We start from the raw sequence: 22,893 nt of genomic DNA, 5'->3' as shown, positions 1-22,893 counted from the left end.
TATCTATCAATTCCAGCAATTTCTCGTTTAAAGAAATGTCATTATTATTCTTATTATTCTTATTATCATTATTACTGTGGTATTATTATTATTATTATTATTATACAGTATTTAGTGAAATATATTTTGGCTGGTCTTGTTTGGTTCTTGGCTCAAATTATTATTCATTATTTTTTTTCCATTTTTTTTAATCATGAATTAATCATTATTATATTTTTGCAAAGAATAAATAGTGTTTGGGGTGGCATATACCCTCCATCCTCCATTAGTTTTTATTAAAGACAAAATTATCCCAGTTGTGTATATTACTGTTTTTGTTTTTTTTAAGGTGAAATTACGAGTCAAAATGGTGTATTACTCGCTAGCGCAATAAAAAAGTGGTCTTGGAAGCGAAATAAAAAAACAAAACAAAATAGGCTTCTGCTTTTTTCTACATTCCATATGCATTATATATATATATATGTATATGTTACAAAAACATTGGTTTGAGTAATTTTAGAGAGCTATTCTAAACTACGTGGGTGTCTCCCCAACCAGAGCTGGGGTAGGGGTGGAAGACATGAAGAATTTGTTCAGGTGACCACTTTTAGCATCAAAAAAATGGCCGAGTTTGATGTTATTGGCAGTCAATGAGTGAACTGAATGTTTCTTAGTTTGTGGTCTTGCCCCAAGAGAGCGAATCAACAAAATGTAAAAAGAGTTTATAAAAAAAAAGAATAAAAATACATATGCACATGTGCGTTAAATGTAGCTTGTAATTAGTGATTCCAAATTAAGAAATGTTTAGAATCCCACGTGGGTCGTAACTTTTCATGAAAGGGGCTTCGGATTTATTCCAAGTTTAACCATCTTCAAGGCGCCAGTCCGCTATCCCTTTCCTTATATGTGTGTGAATGTATTTGTTTAAAAAAGAACATAAAATGGGTCATCTGATGGGGGGGCTATACGGATTACTAGGGATCTTAATCACATCTTAAATAGTCTATATGGTCGTGTCACCTTTGACCCTAACCCCATCATCGCCAGTCCAGCCCTGGTGTCAACGTCTTCACTTCTAATATTTTTATTAAAATTTGGACCCAAAAATAATTTGTGCATCCAAGACCACCAACCTCTAAGATTAATTGTGTATCTGTATTAAATGGAGACAATGAGTGCCAGTTCTATAAACCATCTTATGACCCAACTGCGCCATATAAACAGACTTTTGGGTAATTCCAGAACAATGTACTTTTTTTTCCCGTCATTAAATTGTCTAATATTTTTCTATTTCCCGTAAGTCAAACTGAGCCCCGGAGCTGACTTGGTTCCGCGCCATCAAAATTAGCACGGCCTCTGTGTTTTATCACGTTTCTTATTATCTACACGTGTAAAACAGGGGAAAAAAAATAACGCACAAATATATGTCGTTGGGGTAATTAGAGTATTTTTTTTTATTGTTCTGCCAGCTTTGTTAGGGAATTAACCAAAACCTCTAAACTATTTGGTTATCGTCGCGGAATGAGCTACAACAAGCCTTGCATCTTCCGTTGAGATATTCTTGGCATTGTAGGGTTGGCAAGTCAATCTTGGCACAGTTCATAAAGTTGGCACCTTTCCTTTATTGCTTCAGACATCATTTACAAGTAGCCTTTCCGATACATAAACAGCTGTGAACCCGGGCAAAACAAGGTGATCCCAGACAGAGCGCTATCCTCATTGTCGTGATCGGGACCTAAGCCGGATTATATTTCCATGTGCCGGGCTGGGGCTTTGTAAAGTGCCAATGTTCATTTTAAAGGCATCAGACGAACTAATAAAACACCTCGCGCCATAACCTGTGGCCAATATAAACCTGGCTTACTGCGTACTCCATTTTCTCCCCGTGTGCAGGTCAATACACCAGGGGTCCATAACGTCGCAGCATGCTAAGCTTCCAAACACCTCATTCTGGATTAGAGACCCCTTCGGCAATGATCTGCATACCTGCCATCTGTCTCGGATTTCGATGGACAGCCTCTAGCCTCCCTCTTTGCTCTGTGCATGAGCTCTAGAGAACAGCTACTCCTGTTGTAAATGGGTAACCTCCCCCATTTGATATTGCCGCAGATAACAGAATGGAGATTGTAATAAAATACAAATAATAATATTAAGATTAAGGTGTAAAACATATCGATAAAGAGTTAACTGTGGGTTATTGCTATGTTTAACGTAGCCCTTAATGAGGTTGTTTTTGATCCATTCATACCCATTCGGCCTCAATGTTCGCTCGGTAAAACCCGGGACAACCGAAACAAAGTTATACTCAATTTTTTATTAATTATTTATTAATTATTTACTTTTTCTGTTACGCTTTGGGAGCTAAAACCTCTTTTCGCACTGCCTTTTCCTTAACTGAAGACCTAACAGTCTTCTTCTCCTTGGCAGAAATTACCAAAGAGCAACCATGAATTCTTGTGACGAGGCTTAGATCTGTTGACCGGAGACGGTGAGACCTCAAGTTCTAGAAGCATGGAAAATGGTTCTACCTGCTAAATTGCAACTCCATCACCATACCCAAGGGGTAAGTGAACATAAGGTTGTTTAGGAAGGAGACAATATACCTCTTATTACTTATTACAAGGCATTTATCCATCATTGTTAAAAATATCTCCACCGGGGATAGGAGTCATTGACGTTATTAAGACGCAGACCAAGAATAAGTCTTCGACGATGACCTTTCTAACAAAGTCTCCGGCTCTAGAATATTCAACTTGGCAGCCAAGTTCCAAAAGAGCTGACATATTAAAGAAAAGTCTGGTGTTTGGTAATTTAATATAAAGAAACTGTAACTGTATCTAATAATATATACAGAGATCTTCCTGGAGGAAAGCGTCAATGAAACAGAATTGGGTATTGTTTGTAAGAGTTCATAGATATCGGGCTGTTGACATTTGCGAGGGATGGTGTATCGAGTTACGGGGTTACTGTGATATAAGGTTGGCTTCCTTCTTATAATTAAACCCCCCAGAATATGAAGTCAGGTTTTATACTGTGCGCGATGATATCAGTTCTTTAGCTCTGTCTTGTGAAACTTGCCTCGGAGCTGTTCTACTGGTGAGAATTAACTGAAAAGTGCATTCTTACGATAAAATTAGATACGGCGCGAGTTAACACGGAAACACCGGGACATGAATGTAACTGAGAAATCGATATTCAGCGTTTGGTTCATTGAAAAGATTCTATCATGTAGTCCAAGAAATTCATGTGGGAACAGTAGGTGAGATGGGTAGCACGCCTTTCGTGAAATGAAGCTGTTGGAAACAATGTATTGTAAAGGGTTTCTCATACAAGAATAAGCTGGGCCTGTAGAGGTGGTAGATAGGTGGAACAGCCTCCCAGAAAAAGTAGTAGAGAGTAATACAGTGAGGGAATTTCAACATGCATGGGATAGACATACGGCTCCTGAATCTGGGACGAGACCAATGACTGAGCCGAATGGGGCCGATCTGACAGCAGGTTCCAGGTTTCTAAGATTAGACCTATATAATGCATAGCTGTATGGGCCCAGCTCAACCCTTCTTGCAGAAAAAACTCATCCTTCTAGATTGTAAACGTCCTTCTAGATTATAAATATATCCATATAGATTGTAAGCTCCTCTGAGCAGTCTCCTTAACTTTTTGTTTCTGTAAGTCCAAATTGTTAATACAATAGACTGCTTGTTATGTCCTGTTGTACAGCGCTGCGGAATAAGATGGTGATATATAAATCAATAAATAATAATATTATGCACGGTCGCTATCTATCCTTGCTATGGAAGAGTTTCCCCGGACAGTCTGAGAGTCGGAGCCTTTTCATCTCTGCATTCCTTCCTGTTCTATTCTACCTTGTTATTCTTTTATTATTATTCTTTAATTAATTTTATTAACAGGTAAGACGCCGTAGTATTTTTTTTTATTTTTTTTTACTGTAACATAGGTGTATTTTAAATTGGGTAGTCAACCTCATGGAAAACACTGCATTCATTGTTTTTTGAATGGCAAAAAAAGAGACAGCTGGCTAAGAGAATACAGCCATCTGTATATTCAGAGACTCGTCGGGGGGAGGGGAAGCTTCCGAGTGAATAGGGGTTAGATTTGCCAAGGTCTTATTCACGTGCGTCTTGACCTAATTATTCTAGATAGGTATCAGCAGGTGTTAATAGGTGTTACCTATTATATCAGACACAATAAACACTTCCCCACTCAAATTCCAGCTCGGAACAGCAATGTTGCCAGCAGTCAGTGTTTCTAATTCAATAAGTACGACTAGTCCAAAGATGCATCTGTCCGGTTCCCCCCGGGGGGGAAAAAATGTATTTTGGGGTAGTTTACTGAAATTCTGAATTTGAAATGACCTGCTTCTGGAAAGTTGAAATGTAGCTCTATCGTATCAAGGCAACAATCCATGTGCGAGATCCTGGGGCCCACACAAGATATTTCCAACGCTATGACTCCTTTAAGATAATTTTGGCATCCAAGGTGGGTTCAGTTGTCAGTAGGGGTGTGAAGCTCTGTTCTTCCATCTCCTGGAATTTGTAACGACCCTCTGGAACATCTACTTTTTGCTTATTATTTAGTAAAAGGTCGTTGTGATATTTTTTTAGTGTTGGCCAACACAATTTAAGAAAGAAAAAGAATATATCATGAACCAAACTAGAAGAATAAAGGATGAATCTATAAACTATGGGGTAATTTGGTAAGAGGAACCTGGGAGGCAAGGAGGACGATCTTCCATAGACAACATCTGATCCAAAGAAATATAGAATGATGGATTCTAAGTCTTCTCCAGGGCTGGTATGGAACTTTGAGATGATTTGACATTATTGACGTAGCTTTTAGCTTCATTGAGAAACATGACAACATCCCAAGATGGCTGATGGTTCCGTATGGATTTCTAGAATGTAACCAAAAGTTAAAACAATCCTTAATTGACTAGTTACGCCTCAATTAAAGCAATTCTAAAACTTCTTCAGGACTAGGATGGAACGGTTCGGCTTCATTGAGAAACATGACAACATCCTAAGATGGCTGGTTGTTCCATATGGATGTAACCAAACGTTTATGTTAGTATTTCCTGTAGAACAATCCTTAATTGACTAGTTACATGTTAATTAAATGAATTCTAAGACTTCTCCAGGGCTGGGATGGAACTTTGAAATGATTTGACATTGGCGTACAACTTAGTCCATCAACGACTCTTCATCGAAGAACACGGTAACACCCAATACTAGAAAAACCCACTAAATGGAATCTGCTTTGAGATGCATTTCCGTCCAGCGGCTTTGGGTTCTCATCATGAAACAACATCACCTTGAACACAATATGATATTTCACCCCGTGCTACAGTTGCCTTTGGGTTATTGATCAAAGTTCCATTTTTTAAAGGTCCATACTTTGTCCATATGTGCAAAGCACTTAATAAAGCGAGATACAATGTGCAACATAACAAGCCTGTTGTTGTAAAGATCTCAAATGACCGGTAAAAATATAAATATTTAATTGCTTATTGACACAGATGACATATTGATGAGCAACATACGTTTCCAATATCACCAATATGGGCTGGCTGGATTGAAACGTCTGTTTTGGGGTTTTTTTTCTCCTTGGAAACTGAGATCATTACCAAGCAGCTAAAAAAAAACAAGATATTGGTAAAAAGAGGAAACAATAAAGAACAGAATCCCAGAGGATTTGCTACATCTTAGTACATTCTCTTTTCGAGAAACATGAGAAAAATAAATGATTATTCCGTGAGTAGGACGGGTATTAATATTTAATGAATTATGTAAAGAAAATACATAAATATGAAACTCATTTATTAAAGAGCATTAGTACGCCTTAACTAATCCGGTTTGTTTAACTTCTGAAATGCCAGAGGTTCTATGTGCGTATCATTTGTATGTATGTGTATTTTCATGGGGCTTTGGTAAAGGAATCCACAGACAGAGATAATCAGAAAGTAGTGGGGGTCCTTCTCACAACCTTATATTATATTTAGATGTAAGGAAGGTTTACTTTACTGAGAGGGTGGGAGATAAGTGGAACAGCCTCCCAGCAGAAGTAGGAGATGGTAATACAGCGAGGGAATTTAAACATGCATGGGATGGGCATACGGCTCCGGAATCTAAGACGAGACCAACCACTGATTAAGGTTTGAGTCTTTACAGCAGGAGAAACAGGTGGACTAGACGGGCCGCATGGGGCCGATCTGCTGGTGTATTCTGGGTTAAAACATAAAAAGTTAGGAAAAATGGAGATATTTGGACAGGGTAATGGGGTCAGATTTATATTTCAGATTATATCATTACGGGTTACATATGCATGACAAAGAGGTGGCACAGGGACAAGATGGCGGACCCCGCTAAGGTGTGGGTGAGGTATTGATAGGAATGAGCTGTACATTAAGCCACACTACTAGCCTTCCGCTCCTGGCTGGTCTATGTGTATAGTGACACAGGAAGTAGTGATGTCATAAGCATTGGACTGCGGGCGCGTAGACACACATGGGGGGTCCTGGATTCCCAGATCACCAGAAGATCAACCATCTCTAAATGGTGGAGGGTACACAGTTTGAAGGCCCCAGAAAGTTTGGGGGTCCTGTTGCTGATGTAGCAACGGGACCCCCAAACTTTCTGGGGCCTTCAAACTTCCTGTGGCCCCCAAACTTTCTAGGCCCCCTATTATTGCACGCCTAGTATTAGTATTCACATTGATGTCGGTACTTCCAAATATTAATGTAACCCAACGAGGAAGAAGAAGCTGGCGGCAAAGCCACAAGTCTACCTGCTTGGCTTTAGGCTCCCCGATAAAATCACTCATCGAACCCCTGTCCTCGGTTTCGCGCAGGAGGGTGCTTGAATTTTCTTTCCAGTTGGCCCCTCTAATAAAACATACAGAAAATGTTGAAAAAACACATAGAAGCAGAAATTGTTTAGTTGCCGTAATGTATAATAGATGAAACGCCGAGCAGAGCTTCAGAATCTCATTAATGATTGAAAAGGGATTCATTTGGGAGAGATTTCATTATGGGATAATTTAATTAAACGAGAAACCAAGGAAAATGTAACAGACAGACCCAGAAGTCCCCGTTTTATTTTGGTTTCTTTTCTGCAGTTATTAATTAGCTGTAAAAAGCTAACTAATGATAATAAGATTGCTGGAATAAGTTATTTACGTGCTAACGACCGGCTTCATTTACTGGTTAGACACCCGGAGCCTTTGGCAGACAAAAATGCACATAATATCGTTTATATTCATAGATTGTAAGCTCACATGGGCAGGATCTTCTTCTCCGTCTGTACCGGTCTGTCTTAAGATGTGTTAATTTAATTATTAAATTAATAATATATTATTATTATTATTATTAACTTTAAATATTAGCAATTTTTATGTTTTTTTTTAGTTTTTGCTTTTTCCTGTTGTAATAGCGCTACGGAATCTGCTTTTGCTCTATAAATAAAATGTAATTTACATAAATAATACATATTAATGGCATCCTGTTGTTTTATGTTACGTAATTTGTGGCAAATAAATGTAATAAAATAATGCATAAAAAGTTATTTTTTTAAAAGGGAAAATAAAATTAAAACCAGAATAAGAGTTTAAGAAATGTTATCTTCTTTTTAATTATTTATTGATTTCTAAAGCGCCATCATATTCCGCAGCGCTGTACAAGGATAAATAATGATCGTATTTGTCAATGACACCCAATATTAATGATTGTCTTATCTTTCTTATCCAATGATGCATACTGTCAGTAAGATAATAATGTTAAGAGCAGTAATTAGTACATACCACTGACTTCTGTTAATTGTGCAACTGGTTACCATACAAAACCTGTGCCGAGGACAAAGCGTCAGCAACTAACCGTTTATGACGCCATCTACTGGCTACAAATACAGCGCGGGACAAAAATTACCAAAAACAGGAAAAACGCGTCTAAATTTATCAGGTAATACACTAATCGAATAGAATGCCACTAAATCTCACTTATGAATCAATAGCAATAAGCCACGTATAAAAAGAAACACATTTATTAATTCATACTATTTTAATATTATATTATTATATTGTTTTCCTTTTTTTTCAATAAGTTGAAATAGTCAAATATTCCATAAAAATATATTTTTCTTTATATATATGTATGAACAACATATCAAAACACCACATCAAAAAATTTTTTTAAATATATATATGTATAAAAGGAATATTTCTTAAGAAAACTTTAGAATAGATTAAAATACTAACTGAAAGCTTGTCATTTCAGGAAAGGCATAGTATTTAGGAAAAATCTTTATAGAACATCAGCTTTTTAAATTAGATGTTTATATTATAATTAGAATATTTTTAATACATTTTTATAGCTGAAGATTATAGTTCTCTTATTATATTCAATTATATATATTCTATATAATTGTACCCATATAAATACATATTTATACTGAATTATGTAAAGATATTTTGATCATGACAAGCATTTTTTACTATAATATATATATATATATTTATTATTATTATTATTATTATTATTGTATGCAATTTTTTTAAAAAATTATATTTCAAGATCCGCCGAATGCACGAAGATTATTATTTGCAATCTTAAGGAACTTTTCTTGAATTTTGATCCTTTAGGTTACTCAAAGTTCAGTGATATAATGAGTCTGTTTGACTAATGATGGCCCAAGAAATACTTTACACTTAAGAGAAAGGCGCCAATTAGCGGCCTGCAGACATAATCACTCTTAGCACGATATAAATTAGGTGAAGACTGAGAACTCCCCAATGCATTTAATGCAGAAACGTAACGTCGTCATTAAACAAAATATTTGGGAAATGACAGAAGCAACAGTAGGACAATTCCTTAAATTTAGATAATTAGGCATATCCAATACTTTCCACGCTGCTATCTGATACCCAGCGTGTTCACATGTTAATCACACATATTACATATTAATGGCATCCTGTTGTTTTATGTTACGTAATTTGTGGCAAAGATTGGACTCAAATTCTAGGCATTAAAATTCCACTGTATATCTGTATCAACCAATGTAGACAAAACAGCCAGAGTTGGTGACTATATTGTTTTTTGTTTAAGATCCTCTATTTTGATGGATCCTAATGGAACCATGTTATAACGATACAAAGTTTCAACCTTAATAGCCGAAATATGTGGAATAGTCCATGACACCCCGTAACTCCATGATCTATCGTTTCATTTAATACCCAAAACAGTCAATCCTTCTAAACCTACTGGAAACCCAATGTCTTCGCCATAATCATGTCCATGATTGCTGTAAAATAAAAGTGGTGCCGTCATCAAAATTCATCAAGGTAATATTTTCTAGTAGAAAGGTAAGAATTAGCCCAAGTCCTCATTGGACTGAATGAAATGGACTAGAGCAGGAACCTACAAGTTATGGCATGTATCGATCATTGTATGCCTTTGTTTGATAAAGGTTCCATTTCTGGAGTATCTTGGAAGAGGTACATACCTATCATATTCCTCTTATTCCTACACCATATCAAAATAAGACTGATGATGGCCTCGGATGATACCGCCATCCTTTTCTAGATCCTTGTTACTGTGGAAGTCATATATTCACCAGGGTAATATTTTCTGGTGGGAAGATAGGCATTAGCACACCTCGTTATTGAACTAAATCAAATGGCCCAGAGCAGGAACCTTCAATTTGTTGGATGTATTGATTGTTGTATTACCTCGTTTCATACAAGTTCAATTTCTGGAGTAACTTGGAGGAGGTGGTTACAAGTCATTCCCGTTTATTCCTACACATAACAAAGGATTGATGATGGCCTTGGGTGATACCCCAGTCCTTATCTGGATCCTTACTGTTAAAGGGATGAAGTCACCAAAGTCTCCAGGGTAATATTTCCAAGTAGAGAGATAAGAATTAGCGCAAGCCCTCGTTAAAGCAGGAACTTCCAAGTTGTGGGATTTATCAATCGTTGTATCAATTTGTTTGAAAAACGTTCCATTTCTAAAATAACTTGGGGGGAGGTAGATACCCACCTGGGATGGCCTTCAAAGATACCACCATCTTTATCTGAATCCTTATTATTGTTAAATCAAAGGGATGTACTCACCAAAGTCACCAGGGTAATACTTTCAGGTAGAGAGATCAGAATGGGCTAGAAAATGGACTAGACCAGGAACCTTCAGGTCGTGATCGTTTTATCACCTGGTTTTATAAAGGTTCCATTTCTGGAGTTTCTTGGAAGAGGTGGCTACATTTCTTCTTCTCCCTCTTCCTACAAAATACCAAAAAGAAATTGGATGGCCTTAGAGAATACCACCTTCCTTTTCTGCTGCCATCCAACAAAACATAAAATAATTTAGTAGAGAGAGATTTTGAGAGTAATACGATATGATTATTTTTGCTCTTAAACACTCGTGTCATGGTAAATTGTGGTTTCTTTGTGGATGTTCTAAATAAACACGAGAGTCTTCCATGTTGAGAGCCATACACTGCTTAACCCCAACCGAATAAGCCTTTGAAGTCTACTACAGAATGTTGTTGGGGCTCAAGGAAGTCAACTTCTCCAAGTGTCATAGAAGAGATAAAAGTGATTAAAACAAAAAGAGTCATCAAAGTGATTTGCACAATGTTTCATTTCTCCACTTCTCCAAAATTACCTTTCTTTTGTGTCCGTCTTTGACCCTGTGACGACATTAATAAGAACCTTATTTTGTTTGCAATTATTTTGACATCCGAATGCTTTTCAATTCTGACATACTCGGGTTTTAAATCAGACTTGTAGGTAAATAACAGAAGACTGTCCTCTACGGTCTGTGACTAGTGGAATGTGGCATTACTCCGACAGGAAGAATCTTTGAAGAAAGTTGTGTTTGTTCATTAGGAGTTCTGCCACTTAATAATAAATAAGCCCCGCCGTTAAGGCGATGGGTTTTTATTCTTCCAGGCTTTCTCCTTCTGTCCTCCTCCCACGTAGTTTCTGGTTACTCCACCATCTTTTTGATGTCCGGTTTGGATGCTAAATACTGAGGATGAACAACACAATGCCCCCCCCCCCCGGCTTTCATTGAGGCGGTTTAAAAATTAGATATCAGTGTAAGCACCTTTGGGTAGTGGGCCACAGGGTAGGGCCACTCATAAGGGGACGTGCCGGAGCTAGAGGACCAATAATATGGTGTCTCAAAACATTTGGGTAACAATAGAGGGGTTCATATACTCAATGTGCACAATATGATGATATGTATATCTGGATTGTATAAAAGGAGCACAGAAAGGATACAATGATGATGGAAATGCTGCCTGTAGCACTACTTGTGCACCCTAGTGGCTACATGTGGGAACTGCAAGTAAAACACACGGGAAATGCTTTTGTTAGTCGCTAAAGTCTTCAGATCAGAGCTTCCCCTGTCCCTTGGGGGGCATGAGAAATGCATATCTCCATTAAGGTGGAATTCTCCGACACTGGTATAATTTTTGGTCAGAAATACCGAACATTTTTTGATTTACTCAGACTGGGATTATTTTCTGGGTGAAGGGGTAGAATTTGAGGTTGTACAGGCAGTTTATCAGGATCTCAGCACGAAGGGGCAGTTCGACAACTTGAACGGGGAAAGTTGTAGGACAGATTCCTGGGGTCTCGGGGTAGATGGGCAGAGGTACTGTCCGGATTTAACTCCTTCATGCCCTGATTTAAATTTGCTGTAACTTTCCAGATGAGCTTTTCTAACTAGAATTACAAAGCTGAATGACACAATATAAAAATAGAACCTGCTGGCAGGTCGGCCCAATTCAGCCCCCGTCTAGTCTGCCTGTTTCTCCTGCTCTAAAGACTCAAACCTGAATCAGTCGTTGGTCTCATCTTAGATTCAGGAGCCGTATGTCTATCCCATGCATGTTTAATACCCTCACTGTATTACCCTCTACCAGCCCTGCTGGGAGGCTGTTCCACTTATCTACCACCTTCTCATTAGTACTGGTACTACGATCATACGCTTATCCCATTATCCCATATTTTTAACAATCTCCCCATATATGGTGCTGAGATAAATCATGAATGACACCATATTAGTTAATTAAAAATTAAAAATTAAAAATTACAACTAAATTCCAGTTAATGATTCATTCTGGTTGCTGCCGTGTGTTTGGTCTGACACCGTCCCAGCAAATATTTGACCAAAAACCCTCACAAAGTGAACATTTCCACTCAAAAAATAAATAAATTTGCAGATGGTACCGTGTGATGATGTCATAAAGAAGGTAAAAGCAACCATTTAAAAAGTTTTTTTTCTATTTTTCTTTTAATTTGCTTGAGAGTGTTAAACTATTACTACACACTAGTATTATCATAAAAACGGTTTATTATTATATGTATTAGTTATTGATTTATAGAGCACCGTCATAATCAGCAGCGCTGTACAATGATTTAGATAACGAAGACCCTTCAAGGTAGTCGTGGCAACTATATTTTTATCACCCAGGAATAAACCTTAAAAAAAAAAATTATGTTTATTATAATTTTTTTTATTATTTTTTATTTTATTTTTTTTACTTTCTTACGTGTGAAAATTCTTTCAGATAATTCCTTTCAGCTAATTTGCGTTGAATGCCGACATACTTTCACACAGTACCTGTCACCTGTGAACAAAAGATGTTAATCTGTACAATTCATTCCCACACCTAAATATTGTTCTTGGCATGCATTTCTTCGGGTTTTTTTTGTTTGTGTTTTTGTATTATAACAATAGTGTTTATTCCAGGTGAACGGGTTATTTCAATCGATTCTGCCTTCGGTAAAATATCGTTGAACTTGATGTCTTGAGTTTCCGACTCCCAAATGACAAATATTTTTTTATTATTATAATTATTTAAAAAAATCATTTTTTTCTATGAAAAGGGGGGAAAATGTATAATTGGCTTAGCAGATGTTAACAGAGGGAATGTCACAGATGCAACAGACAAGGTCAGGTGTTGACCCGCCATTTATCGAGACCGGCCCAATTTTGGATTGACAGCCTGAACTGGAGCAGAAAATTTACATTTCAGACTGGATACATTCAGGATCTTTTTATACTTATGTAGCAAAAAAAAAAGGCGTACATCTGTTTTCGGTTGTCTACAAACTTTAAAAATATATATTATTCCCAACTATTTTTTTCCAAGCAGGATAAAAATATATATTAATAATAAAAATAATAAAACAGTAAAGCTTATTGGTAAATAAACCTTATTTTGAAGGCAGCATTGTGGCATTAATTCTAATTTACAAATTTGAATAAATAATTCTACATTTATGAATGGGGAAAAAAAAGCAGAGTATGGTAATTTGATGTCACTATAGTGCAACGTGAACAGGATGTGACATCACAATACAGAGATGATGTCATATGCGGCACCCTTTAAAACCCATTGTACGTTGGCAGCCATATGGACGTTATACTTGCTCTTCGACCAAGATTTTTCTTGTCATTTATAAGCAGAAGATGGTTTTGTGTCGAAACAGTAATATTTACATGAATAGTTTTAATTTCATGTGACCGTCCGTACCTAATTATTCTCACGGCACGTTCTCTGTCACCTCCTTCTCATTTTCCATGGAGAGCCATGTCTAATCACCTAACCCCTGCAATTCCCTCCACTTAATTGAAATCGTCACAGTCTCAGCTGGCTCTGGGTTCAAACTACTATTAAATGTGAAACTTCAATTTGCTTTTCCTATTTCATTTATTTTTTTGTTAATTTTTCTTTTTTACCGTAACGAAACAAAAGCCCTTTAAACCCCCCTCCCCCCCCATACAGAAATATAGCAATGGACACATTTAAAAAAAATATTATTTATTAATTTATTTATTTACAAAGTTTCTTCTAACAAAACACTTAAATTGTATAGGAAAATTACTACTAAATTACGGTATAGCAGGGAGCAGTTATTAAAAAAAAAACCAGTTAAAAAAAAATTACGCATATATTTTGGGGTTTGTATATAAGCAAATCATATATTGTTGTTATTATTATTTGTTGTTTTATATAGCACCATCATATTCCGCAGCGCTGTACAATGGGTAGACCGGACATGACAAGTAGTATTTAACATAACAATCAGACTTACAGGTGAGGAGGGCCCTGCCCAAAGGAGCTTACAATCTAGATTTCTTTTTATGCGCAACTCAGTTTTTTTTTATAAATTCTCCAGAATTTTTGGTGTTTCTACTCTTCTCTTATGAAGTCACTGGGCTATTACATCATATGGACTTTTTCCCCCCACCTCAGAAGATTGGAAATTCAATAATCTCATTGGTGTTCCACGTGTTCCTCCCCTGAGCGCCGCGTCAGCTGACCATTTAAATAGTGTCTTAAAATACATATTTTGCTACTTACAGTAAATCCGTTGGAATATTCAGCCATCACTGAAATATTGACTAGAAGTTTGCAATGGGGTTATTCCAATCCGCGTCACTACTTATATATACGGGTCGGCCTTCCACCGACTGTCACCTAACCCAATATTTAACTAAACCTCATTATTCTTCTGCTCTTTTTATGGAAACACTAGCCGGATCTGAGTAAAGCCTTATTGTAAATCTTATTGTAAAAAACGCCTCCCTGTCTCAAGTCGTGAAAAACAAAAGTGTTTCGAAAGCACGTTTGACATTTGGCACGTCAACTTTCACGCGACAGAACAAAATGGAATCATTTCAACTGAAACGGGAGGCATATATTGCCGGGATGCGCTGATATGATCGTGGCTCTGTATGAATTTACTTTTAATATCAGATTAAAAGTACATTTTCAAAAATATCACACTTTTTAAAAAAAAAACAGTTGTAGTTTTTGCCCCTAATATAATGTTTTTGCCATTTGTATGAGTTCTCGATCTGTTATCTGAGCACCAATCTACTAGACAAACACCCTGACTCCTTATCATACTGCCTGTGGGAAATAATAGAATTACTCAGTCTTAATCAGCACAAGGACTCCTTGACTATTGAAAGTGTATAGAGGAACGGACTTCATTAGCATTGCCATAAAGCATTAGCTCAGTGTGGTGTTTGAGCAGAGAAAGTCACTGGGGGGGTTATATTACTGTATACAGCGCTGGGGGGGTTATATTACTGTGAACAGCACTGGGGAGTTATTACTGTATACAGCACTGGGGGTTATTACTGTCTACAGCACCGGGGGGTTATGTTACTGTATACAGCACTGGGGGGGGGTATTACTGTGTACAGCGCTGGGGGTTATTACTGTATACAGTACTGGGGAGGTTATTACTGTGTACAGCGCTGGGGGTTATTACTGTATACAGTACTGGGGGGGGGGTATTACTGTGTACAGCGCTGGGTTTATGCTCAAGGAGGGAAATACTTTTTCCATGGGAGTTTAAAACAGACACACATTCTCTCTTCAATGCAGAGCATAAGGTTGGTGTAAAGCTATAAGAAGGGTAGAGAAGTAACCCGATCTGATAATTCCAATGTTTAACAGAGATCTTCTGTAGTCCTAGGGAAAATATATTGCCAACATTAAACATGAATGAGGATGAAAGTCTTACAATGTTTTTAAGGCAGTTTTTTTTCTCCAAAAGTTGGACTCTGCGAACAGCTGAAAGTTATACTCGCAGTGAATTGGTCTGTATCTGCCAAGAAACATATTCCAGAGCAGCGTATGGGATTTAACAAAGGAACGGCTTCAGGCACAGAGAGCTGTGCGATAAAACCAGCTGACGAAGGCCAACCTCACCGGCGGGGAGAGCGCGGGGCAGCGATGACGAGCTAGGATTAGTAGTTTATAGAATTGGATTTAATGATTTCTGAGCTAACGCTTTGGTGGGAGTGAGACTGCCGGAGTTATAAAGGAGAGAAAAAAACAGCAAAAAAAACACACATTTCTTTTAAAACTGAGACGTAAAATATTGGGAGATATTTTGTTTTAGGTATTGGTGTCTCGTAATAGTAAGAGAATTAAAAAACAAGTATTGGGAGAAACAGTACGATATATATATATATATATATATATATATATATATATATATATATATATGATTTACGGATTCCACCTGACATCACCTGGACTTCCCTTTCTGGGTCTGCGGAAATAATTGAACGTTTAATCGGAGGACGGCTGAGCTCAATGTGACTTTAACACACAACTAGCCTGATTTCGCAACAGCTTCTCCAAGCTTCTAGAAGGAGCCCATGTCCATGTTGGATAGACATACAGCTCATGAACTAATATGAGACCAACGACTGATTACGAGGTGAGCAGGAAAAACAGGCGACTGGATGGCGAATGGGTCTGATATGCCGTTCTATGTTTCTAGATGTTTCTATGTTTAGTTACATTTTGATAGAGACATTCTGACTGCCCTTCCTCATCTGGCATCTCCAACTTATCAACTGGGCTTCTCTGTTTTTACTTAGGTCAACCTGAAGGTCAACATTTTTTACAAAGCGGCCAACAACGATGTTATTAAATCAAGAGTTCTCCAATGGAGGCAACTACTGAATGGCCTCGCCGAAAATAAAAAGTCCAATAATTATTGATTGGTGATCTAAAAAAAAAACCCCAAATGATCGAAAACCTGTTTGGAACACGCAAGTACCAGAAGTGTTATTAACTTTGCCCGTAAGGCCGTTAAAGTTCACGCCACACTTTCAGGAATCGCCTTATCGTCTGTCATACCTGTCACAAATTATTGATAGGTTACTAGATTTGTCGGTTTCTTTTCATGGATCGGGCCAAGAAAAACAAGCCGTTTTAGCTTGAATAACAAAATGTCAGGTTTATAAGTCTTCATAACAGTTACGTAACTTATTAGCCTTGATAGTCCCAAAAAAATATGGGAAACGAACACAAGAACAGCGTTGGAAGCCAAAAACTAATACTTGAAATTTTACTTTGTGTCGTGCCAAATGTTTCATTCTCAAAATAATGATGCGTTTACCTCTGAGACTTTAGACGGAGGTCATAGATCGGATCGATGTTTAGTTGGGATTTATACCGTTGACAATTAGGCGTAGATGCAAAGCCCAAACAATGATGATGATTGTGTTCAACAATCATCATCGTCTTTGTGAGTGTTGATACTTTTTATGTATCAGTTTTTCTCTTTTGGGTCTTCAGTGACCCCCAAAATCTAGTAGAGAACAATCCATAGAATGTTTTATTAAAGCTTTCTTATGAGACCAAGGTTCCTGTTACTTATGTTGGACATAACGTTGGAAGAACAGAGAAACTTTGGTTGGTAGCTTCTATCAATGGTCCCTGAAGAGGACCAGAGAACGATCTTGGCTGGGTCATCAGTGATCACCACATGGTCCTGTGTGTCCTAATGAGATAGAGCGCCACCTATAGCTCTGAAGATCACAACTAGGATGATGATGAAGGTTCTTGTGCAGGTCTGTGTCCTAAAAGCAACAAAAGTATGGCCACCCTTTTTCCTTTATATTATGTAAGATCACAGCAGTGATCGAATTTGATGGCCGGTAGTCTTTCTGGTGAGGTCATTATCCCTGCCCCTACCTCATGCAAAGGACAAAGGTTCTACACAGACTTCTCCAACATCCCTTAAAGTTTATATTCACTTAACTTGTTACCCTTGCCTCATGCAATGCACCAAAACTAGTAATATATTATATAAATGGCATCGTTTTTCAATTGCAACAGCTGGAATGTTCCATTTTATTCTCTCCCAGTGGGCAAAAAAAAAAAAATACATTTTAGAATTCCTTGGTCTTCATCAGAAAAAGAAACTCATTTAGTGCTACTGACTCCTAGTTAACCTCTATCAATTAACCTGTCCAGTGCCAGAGGGGTTAATTATCTCATTGCTGGAAGCATTTGGGTACAAATTCCTTCTGAAAGCCTCAGATATTTGGTTGAAGGCGCTCACGCTTGTTTTCTAGCTAATCAATCATCTGAGGTTTGGTTTCACTGACTGATACAAAGATACAAAGAGAGCAGCTACTTTGTATGATAATTGTTATGGGGCTATTAGGCTAACGATTATCACGCAAAGTAATGCTTTGACATGGTTTCTCTTGTTGAGCCAATTATCTCAGAGGGTTTGAAGTGGGTGCTTTTCTAAGGTTGTTCCAGAAGCATCCAAGAGCTAGCACTCATATTATTGAAAAAAATGCACTATGGTGCCCAGTGAATACAGAAGGCCAAGGTGGGCTTCAGTTTTAATGAGGGTTCCAACAACGGGTTCCTGCTGTAAAGACTCAAACCTTAATCAGTTGTTGCTCTCGTCTTAGATTCAGGAGCCATATGCCTATCCCATGCATGTTTAATACCCTCACTGTATTACCTCTTCTGCTGGGAGCCCGTTCCCCTTACCCACCGCCCTCTTAGTGAAGTAAAATATGCAAAAGAACTATTTTGAATAGACCCAGAGAATGTCCACCTTTATTCCCATGGGTTTCTATGGACCAAATTGTCTACTTCATTGAGAGGGGACATACTGTATGTCCTTTGGCTTCAATTGGGAAATTATCCCAAAACATGATAATTGTTATTTAAAGAGTTCAACTCACTGAGTCGGCCTGAATGCACCTGCAGTGCGGGGGGCTCGGGAATTCACTAAAATCACCAGGGGCTAAAATACTAAACCCCGGCATCTGGAATCCTGATCAGTTCGGTGCGAAGCCAACTCACAGTTCATCATAGTTTACGTTGCCGTTAGCCCACTTAAGTTCCTGGGGTTTGCTACGGCTTGAGAAGGGGGTCATCTCTTTTGTACAATTTTGTTTGTAAAACTTGATTTATTGAATCCCCCCCCCCAACACAAGTTAAAGATCAGAAGGACACAAGAGAACCTTCTATCCATCACAGACATGCTGGCCGGGGCTGAGATGACATAGATAAGGGTGTAATTTGGTCACTGCATATTTAAAAGCAAATCATTGATTAGTCAGGGTAGAAAGAAAGCTTTAAAGTCATCGCACATATGTTCAAGGCTTCTCCTGGACACAAACAGGTCATCTACGGCTACTATTATATATTTACAGTCTTTGGTTTTAATGGAGGGGTTATTGAAAAGTCTCGCGTTTCAATGGGAGATGCCAAGCTTTAAAAAAATGGGCAAATAAGGGTTTTTATTTATTTATTATTTTTAGTACAAAAAAACTTACAATAAAGCGAGACACTACCCTTTCAAGAACAAAGGAAAGGTAATACATTTAATATAATGTAATATATAATGAATATTGTGTTCTATATTCTTAATACATAGTAACTATGGATACGGTATTGCTGGTAGCCTTTGTGCCTCTTAAACAGAGCTGTCACTTCCTGTGTCTTCTTAGAGAGTGCAATCAAAAACAAGAACGCAAAGTCCAACATCAGGAGTTAAAGTGACCGAAAACTACAGATACCGCAAAATAGTTCCTCATATAAAGCTCCACTTGTGGTGTGAGGTCTTCTGGGTGGTTTCTACTAGCGGGTGTCTTTGGTTAAAGTCCAGGTTTCGTGTGAATTAAGCTCTTTAGGGGGTGCTGCCTGTCTGGTTCCCCAATTAATTTATTTTGGAATTTGTTACACCTTCATACAATAAGAGAAGATTGAAGAAAAAACTTTAACAAACTGCTGAGAAGCCTCGATCTCCTTTATAGTCCGCCATATTCCCTTTAGGGTGGTCGAACTCTTTGCCATTTTAAATTAATGGCCAACAACACTTTTGAGCCGGCAAAAAAAGGTCATCCCATTGACCCAAATTTTCCAACAATACAACCCGAGGCTCAAAACATTTGTTAATCTGTATCTTTTTTTTCTTTGGATAATGAAAGGAAAGTCAACTTCTTTGGAGACGGTCTTCACCCGCCAACTCCAGCGCTGTTACTCCAAACTCCACCATGGCAGGCGCTCCCACCGCCTGCCAAGAATCCGGTAGAGGTGTTTTTTGGGGGAATTAGCCTATTTCGAAGAATAATGTCCCCATAAAGTCAACATATATTGAAAAAAACCACTGTACCCTTTAACTGGTTGCCATGATCTACAACTGTACCGGCCGACTTCATTGGCGTTTATAATACACTTTACTCTATGGAAACTGATTTTCATGATATTTCCACCCAAGAACAGTGTAAAGATTTAAAATTGTATAATGTATAGAAATATAGGTCCTTAAAATCCGGGGAAAATAAAGCTAAAAAAACTATCGAGAGCTATGAGCTGTTCATACGCAACCACCTTGTATGATGATGGGTCTGTTAGGATAGCCTGAGAGAAGGTATGAAATTGACGTCTTTAATTGCGTGCCTTAGTAAATAAATCCCCAAGAGTCTCCGGAAAACCTAAGAACATATGTTTTTTTCTTAATGTCTTCCATGTTTTACGTGCTCCCTATCAATATCATCAATAATCGAGCCAAGTGTCCTCGTCTGTCTTTTTTTTGCCCTTTTGTGTCATGAAGCGAAGGAATCCGAGAGATAAATGTCCTGGGTTTTTGACGGGTGAGATGATCAGATGATAAATTATTTCACTACTGAAATATTATACGTATGGATCGGGTCGACTGCCAGGAAATCGACACTTTTTTTGGTATAAATTAACCATTTCTCTTTAAAATAGAGATTTTTTTCTACAGTAACCACGAATACAATCGACATAATAACAAATGATTAGATATTTCGGAAGAAGAATTTTTTGGGACAAAATGTATTTAAAATACGAGTCTTTAAAATGTATTTTGCCCCAATTATTCCCGTTCGAAAAAAAAGTAATATTCGCCCCATGACTTGCAACTAGAAAGGGCCCATTACACCTAAATGGCTGTGTCTTTTATAGAACAGTTTAAGTGTAATGTTGCCGTAGTTGGTCACTGTAGGAACAAATTTATATTTTTTAAGAATTCCACTAAATTTAAGATTTATTGTCCTATTTAGATTTTATTTTTTGAAGAAGAAGAAAAGGTAAATATGAAAATGTCTCTACCTGTCCCTTATATTCTAAGCTCCGGACTAATTTATGGTTTTTTTTATGCCACAAGTAGAAGGGGTTAACCTTTTCTTTGCCCGAGGTCTATGCAAAATATGGTATAAGGATGCTTGGGGCATTAGGGATTAGTTGACAATAAGAAGGATCCCTTATTAAGAAGATCGTCAAACACAGAAGAAGGGGCTTCTTTTTGAAACATTGTAACTATTCTTCCGTGGCCTTTGCTTGTTTACATTCCAAACAAGCAGCCACATTTGAGTGCGGCATTCTTGGGATTTTTACACCACTTTAAGCTCAAAGACCCTAATCCTTCGCTAATGGTGTTTTAATATAAGCGGTCCATTGGCTTTGTAGAAGCGCGAGTGACAGATAAAAGTTGCGCTTGGGGATCCTGGCTGCAGGTCGTAGACAAAACGTGTCGAATGGGTTTTTAGACGAAGGAAAGAGAGATGACAAATGTTGTAATTATGGGCGAGGGAAAGTCTCCATGCCGGCTCTTGGTGACAAGCGAATAGTTACTCTCACTTTTCGACATATTAAAAATGTTATGGAATTCATTTTCTGCTTTTAAAGTAAGAAAGTAGGTCAAGTATCTTGAATGTCCACATATGTGGGCAGCGGCATATTTACCTCGTGTGACCTTGTCTGCGTCAGTCATCCTCATACAACGTCAGTGGCTTTCAATGCATCCTCTGGAGGTTGAGACCGCTCTGCATAGTCTTCAATAGGGTTAAGAGGACCCCCTTGTAAGGAGTCCATTGAGAGGGCCTGATCGACCAAGAGGATGATTTCCCCCCATGTTTGGGGACTGTTACACCTTCTGCCCTTGGTCTAGTTGGCCTACTCCAGAAAACATGGCTGAATTTGGGTAAAAAAAGTATTGTTTCACATGTGGGTCTTGTCTTAGATTCAGGAGCCGTATGCCTATCCAATGCATGTTTAAATCCCCTCACTGTATTACCCTCTATCACTTCTACTGGAAGGCTGTTCCGCTTATCTACCACCCTCTCAGTAAAGTATGACTTCATTACATTAGGCACCAGGCATTTACTTAAGACTCTCAAAAAAGAATCTTCCAATAGGAAATTTATAATAAACCCTTCCACGACTCCCATGCGTGTAAAATACGTCCTGCTGATCACAGGAACGCCGTTCTATGTTCGCAGCCCAGAAAATGTATCCTGTGGAGCTCCTCTTGGGGAATTCCCTTGGATAATAACGCCAGATTAATCGCTGATTGAATTATGCATTATTTGTGGAAGAAATTGTTGCACGGTTTGCTGTACTGAGTGTGACGCCAACTATGAATCAAGGTCTTAAAAACACGGAGAACGTTGAGAACTGCTAAAAACATTTATTCAAGGCAATCCAGATGGGAAATCCAAAAAAACATTTGTTATGTAATTATTGAACCGCAATTTAAACAGATTCATCAATGGGTATCGCAATTATTTTCACAGACCCACCTGAGTTGCATTTTACTTTTTTCCCCCTTATTTTGTTTCACTTTTATTGCCAAAAACGAATCAGGTCCTGAAGAATTCAAGAGAAACCAGTGTCATCCTGGTACTTTTTATTGGTCTTTAATGTTTTTTTTTTTTTAATCAAATAAGCATTTTTTAAAATAAGTATGTTTCATTAAAACATAGAACCTGCTGGCAGATCGGCCCCATTCGGCCCCCGTCTAGTCAGCCATTTCTCCAGCTGTAAAGACTCAAACCTTAATCAGTCGTAGGTCTCTTAGATTCAGAAGCCGTATGTCTATCCCATGCATGTTTAAATACCCTCATTGTATTAGCCTCTACCACTTCTGCTGTGAGGCTGTTCCACTTATCTACCACCCTTTCAGCTCCCTATTAAAAACTGCCAACTTTTCTAATTAACCAGGTTCTGAAACATTTCCCCCTGGAACTATTTGAAGAAATCCAAGCCACAGGTTGAGAAATAATGATATAATGGCTCATTT

The 22,893-nt window shown here is 37.9% G+C and overlaps 1 protein-coding gene across 1 annotated transcript in view; it reads right to left on the bottom strand.

Moving 5' to 3' along the window:
* Positions 1–6,537: 6,537 nt before the first annotated feature.
* Positions 6,538–22,893, bottom strand: part of LOC149279289 (solute carrier family 2, facilitated glucose transporter member 10-like) — a 66,914-nt gene continuing 50,558 nt past the window's right edge. Inside the window, exon 6 of the mRNA XM_089501393.1 lies at positions 6,538–6,880. Coding sequence (XP_089357519.1) covers positions 6,538–6,880 — 343 coding nt within the window. The remainder of the gene's footprint in view (positions 6,881–22,893) is intronic.

Source organism: Sceloporus occidentalis, unplaced genomic scaffold, assembly GCF_023333645.1.
Source record: "Sceloporus occidentalis isolate IW3139 unplaced genomic scaffold, rSceOcc1.0.p SCAF_173, whole genome shotgun sequence".
Lineage (NCBI taxonomy): Eukaryota > Metazoa > Chordata > Lepidosauria > Squamata > Phrynosomatidae > Sceloporus > Sceloporus occidentalis.
This window is presented reverse-complemented; position numbering and strand designations above follow the sequence as displayed.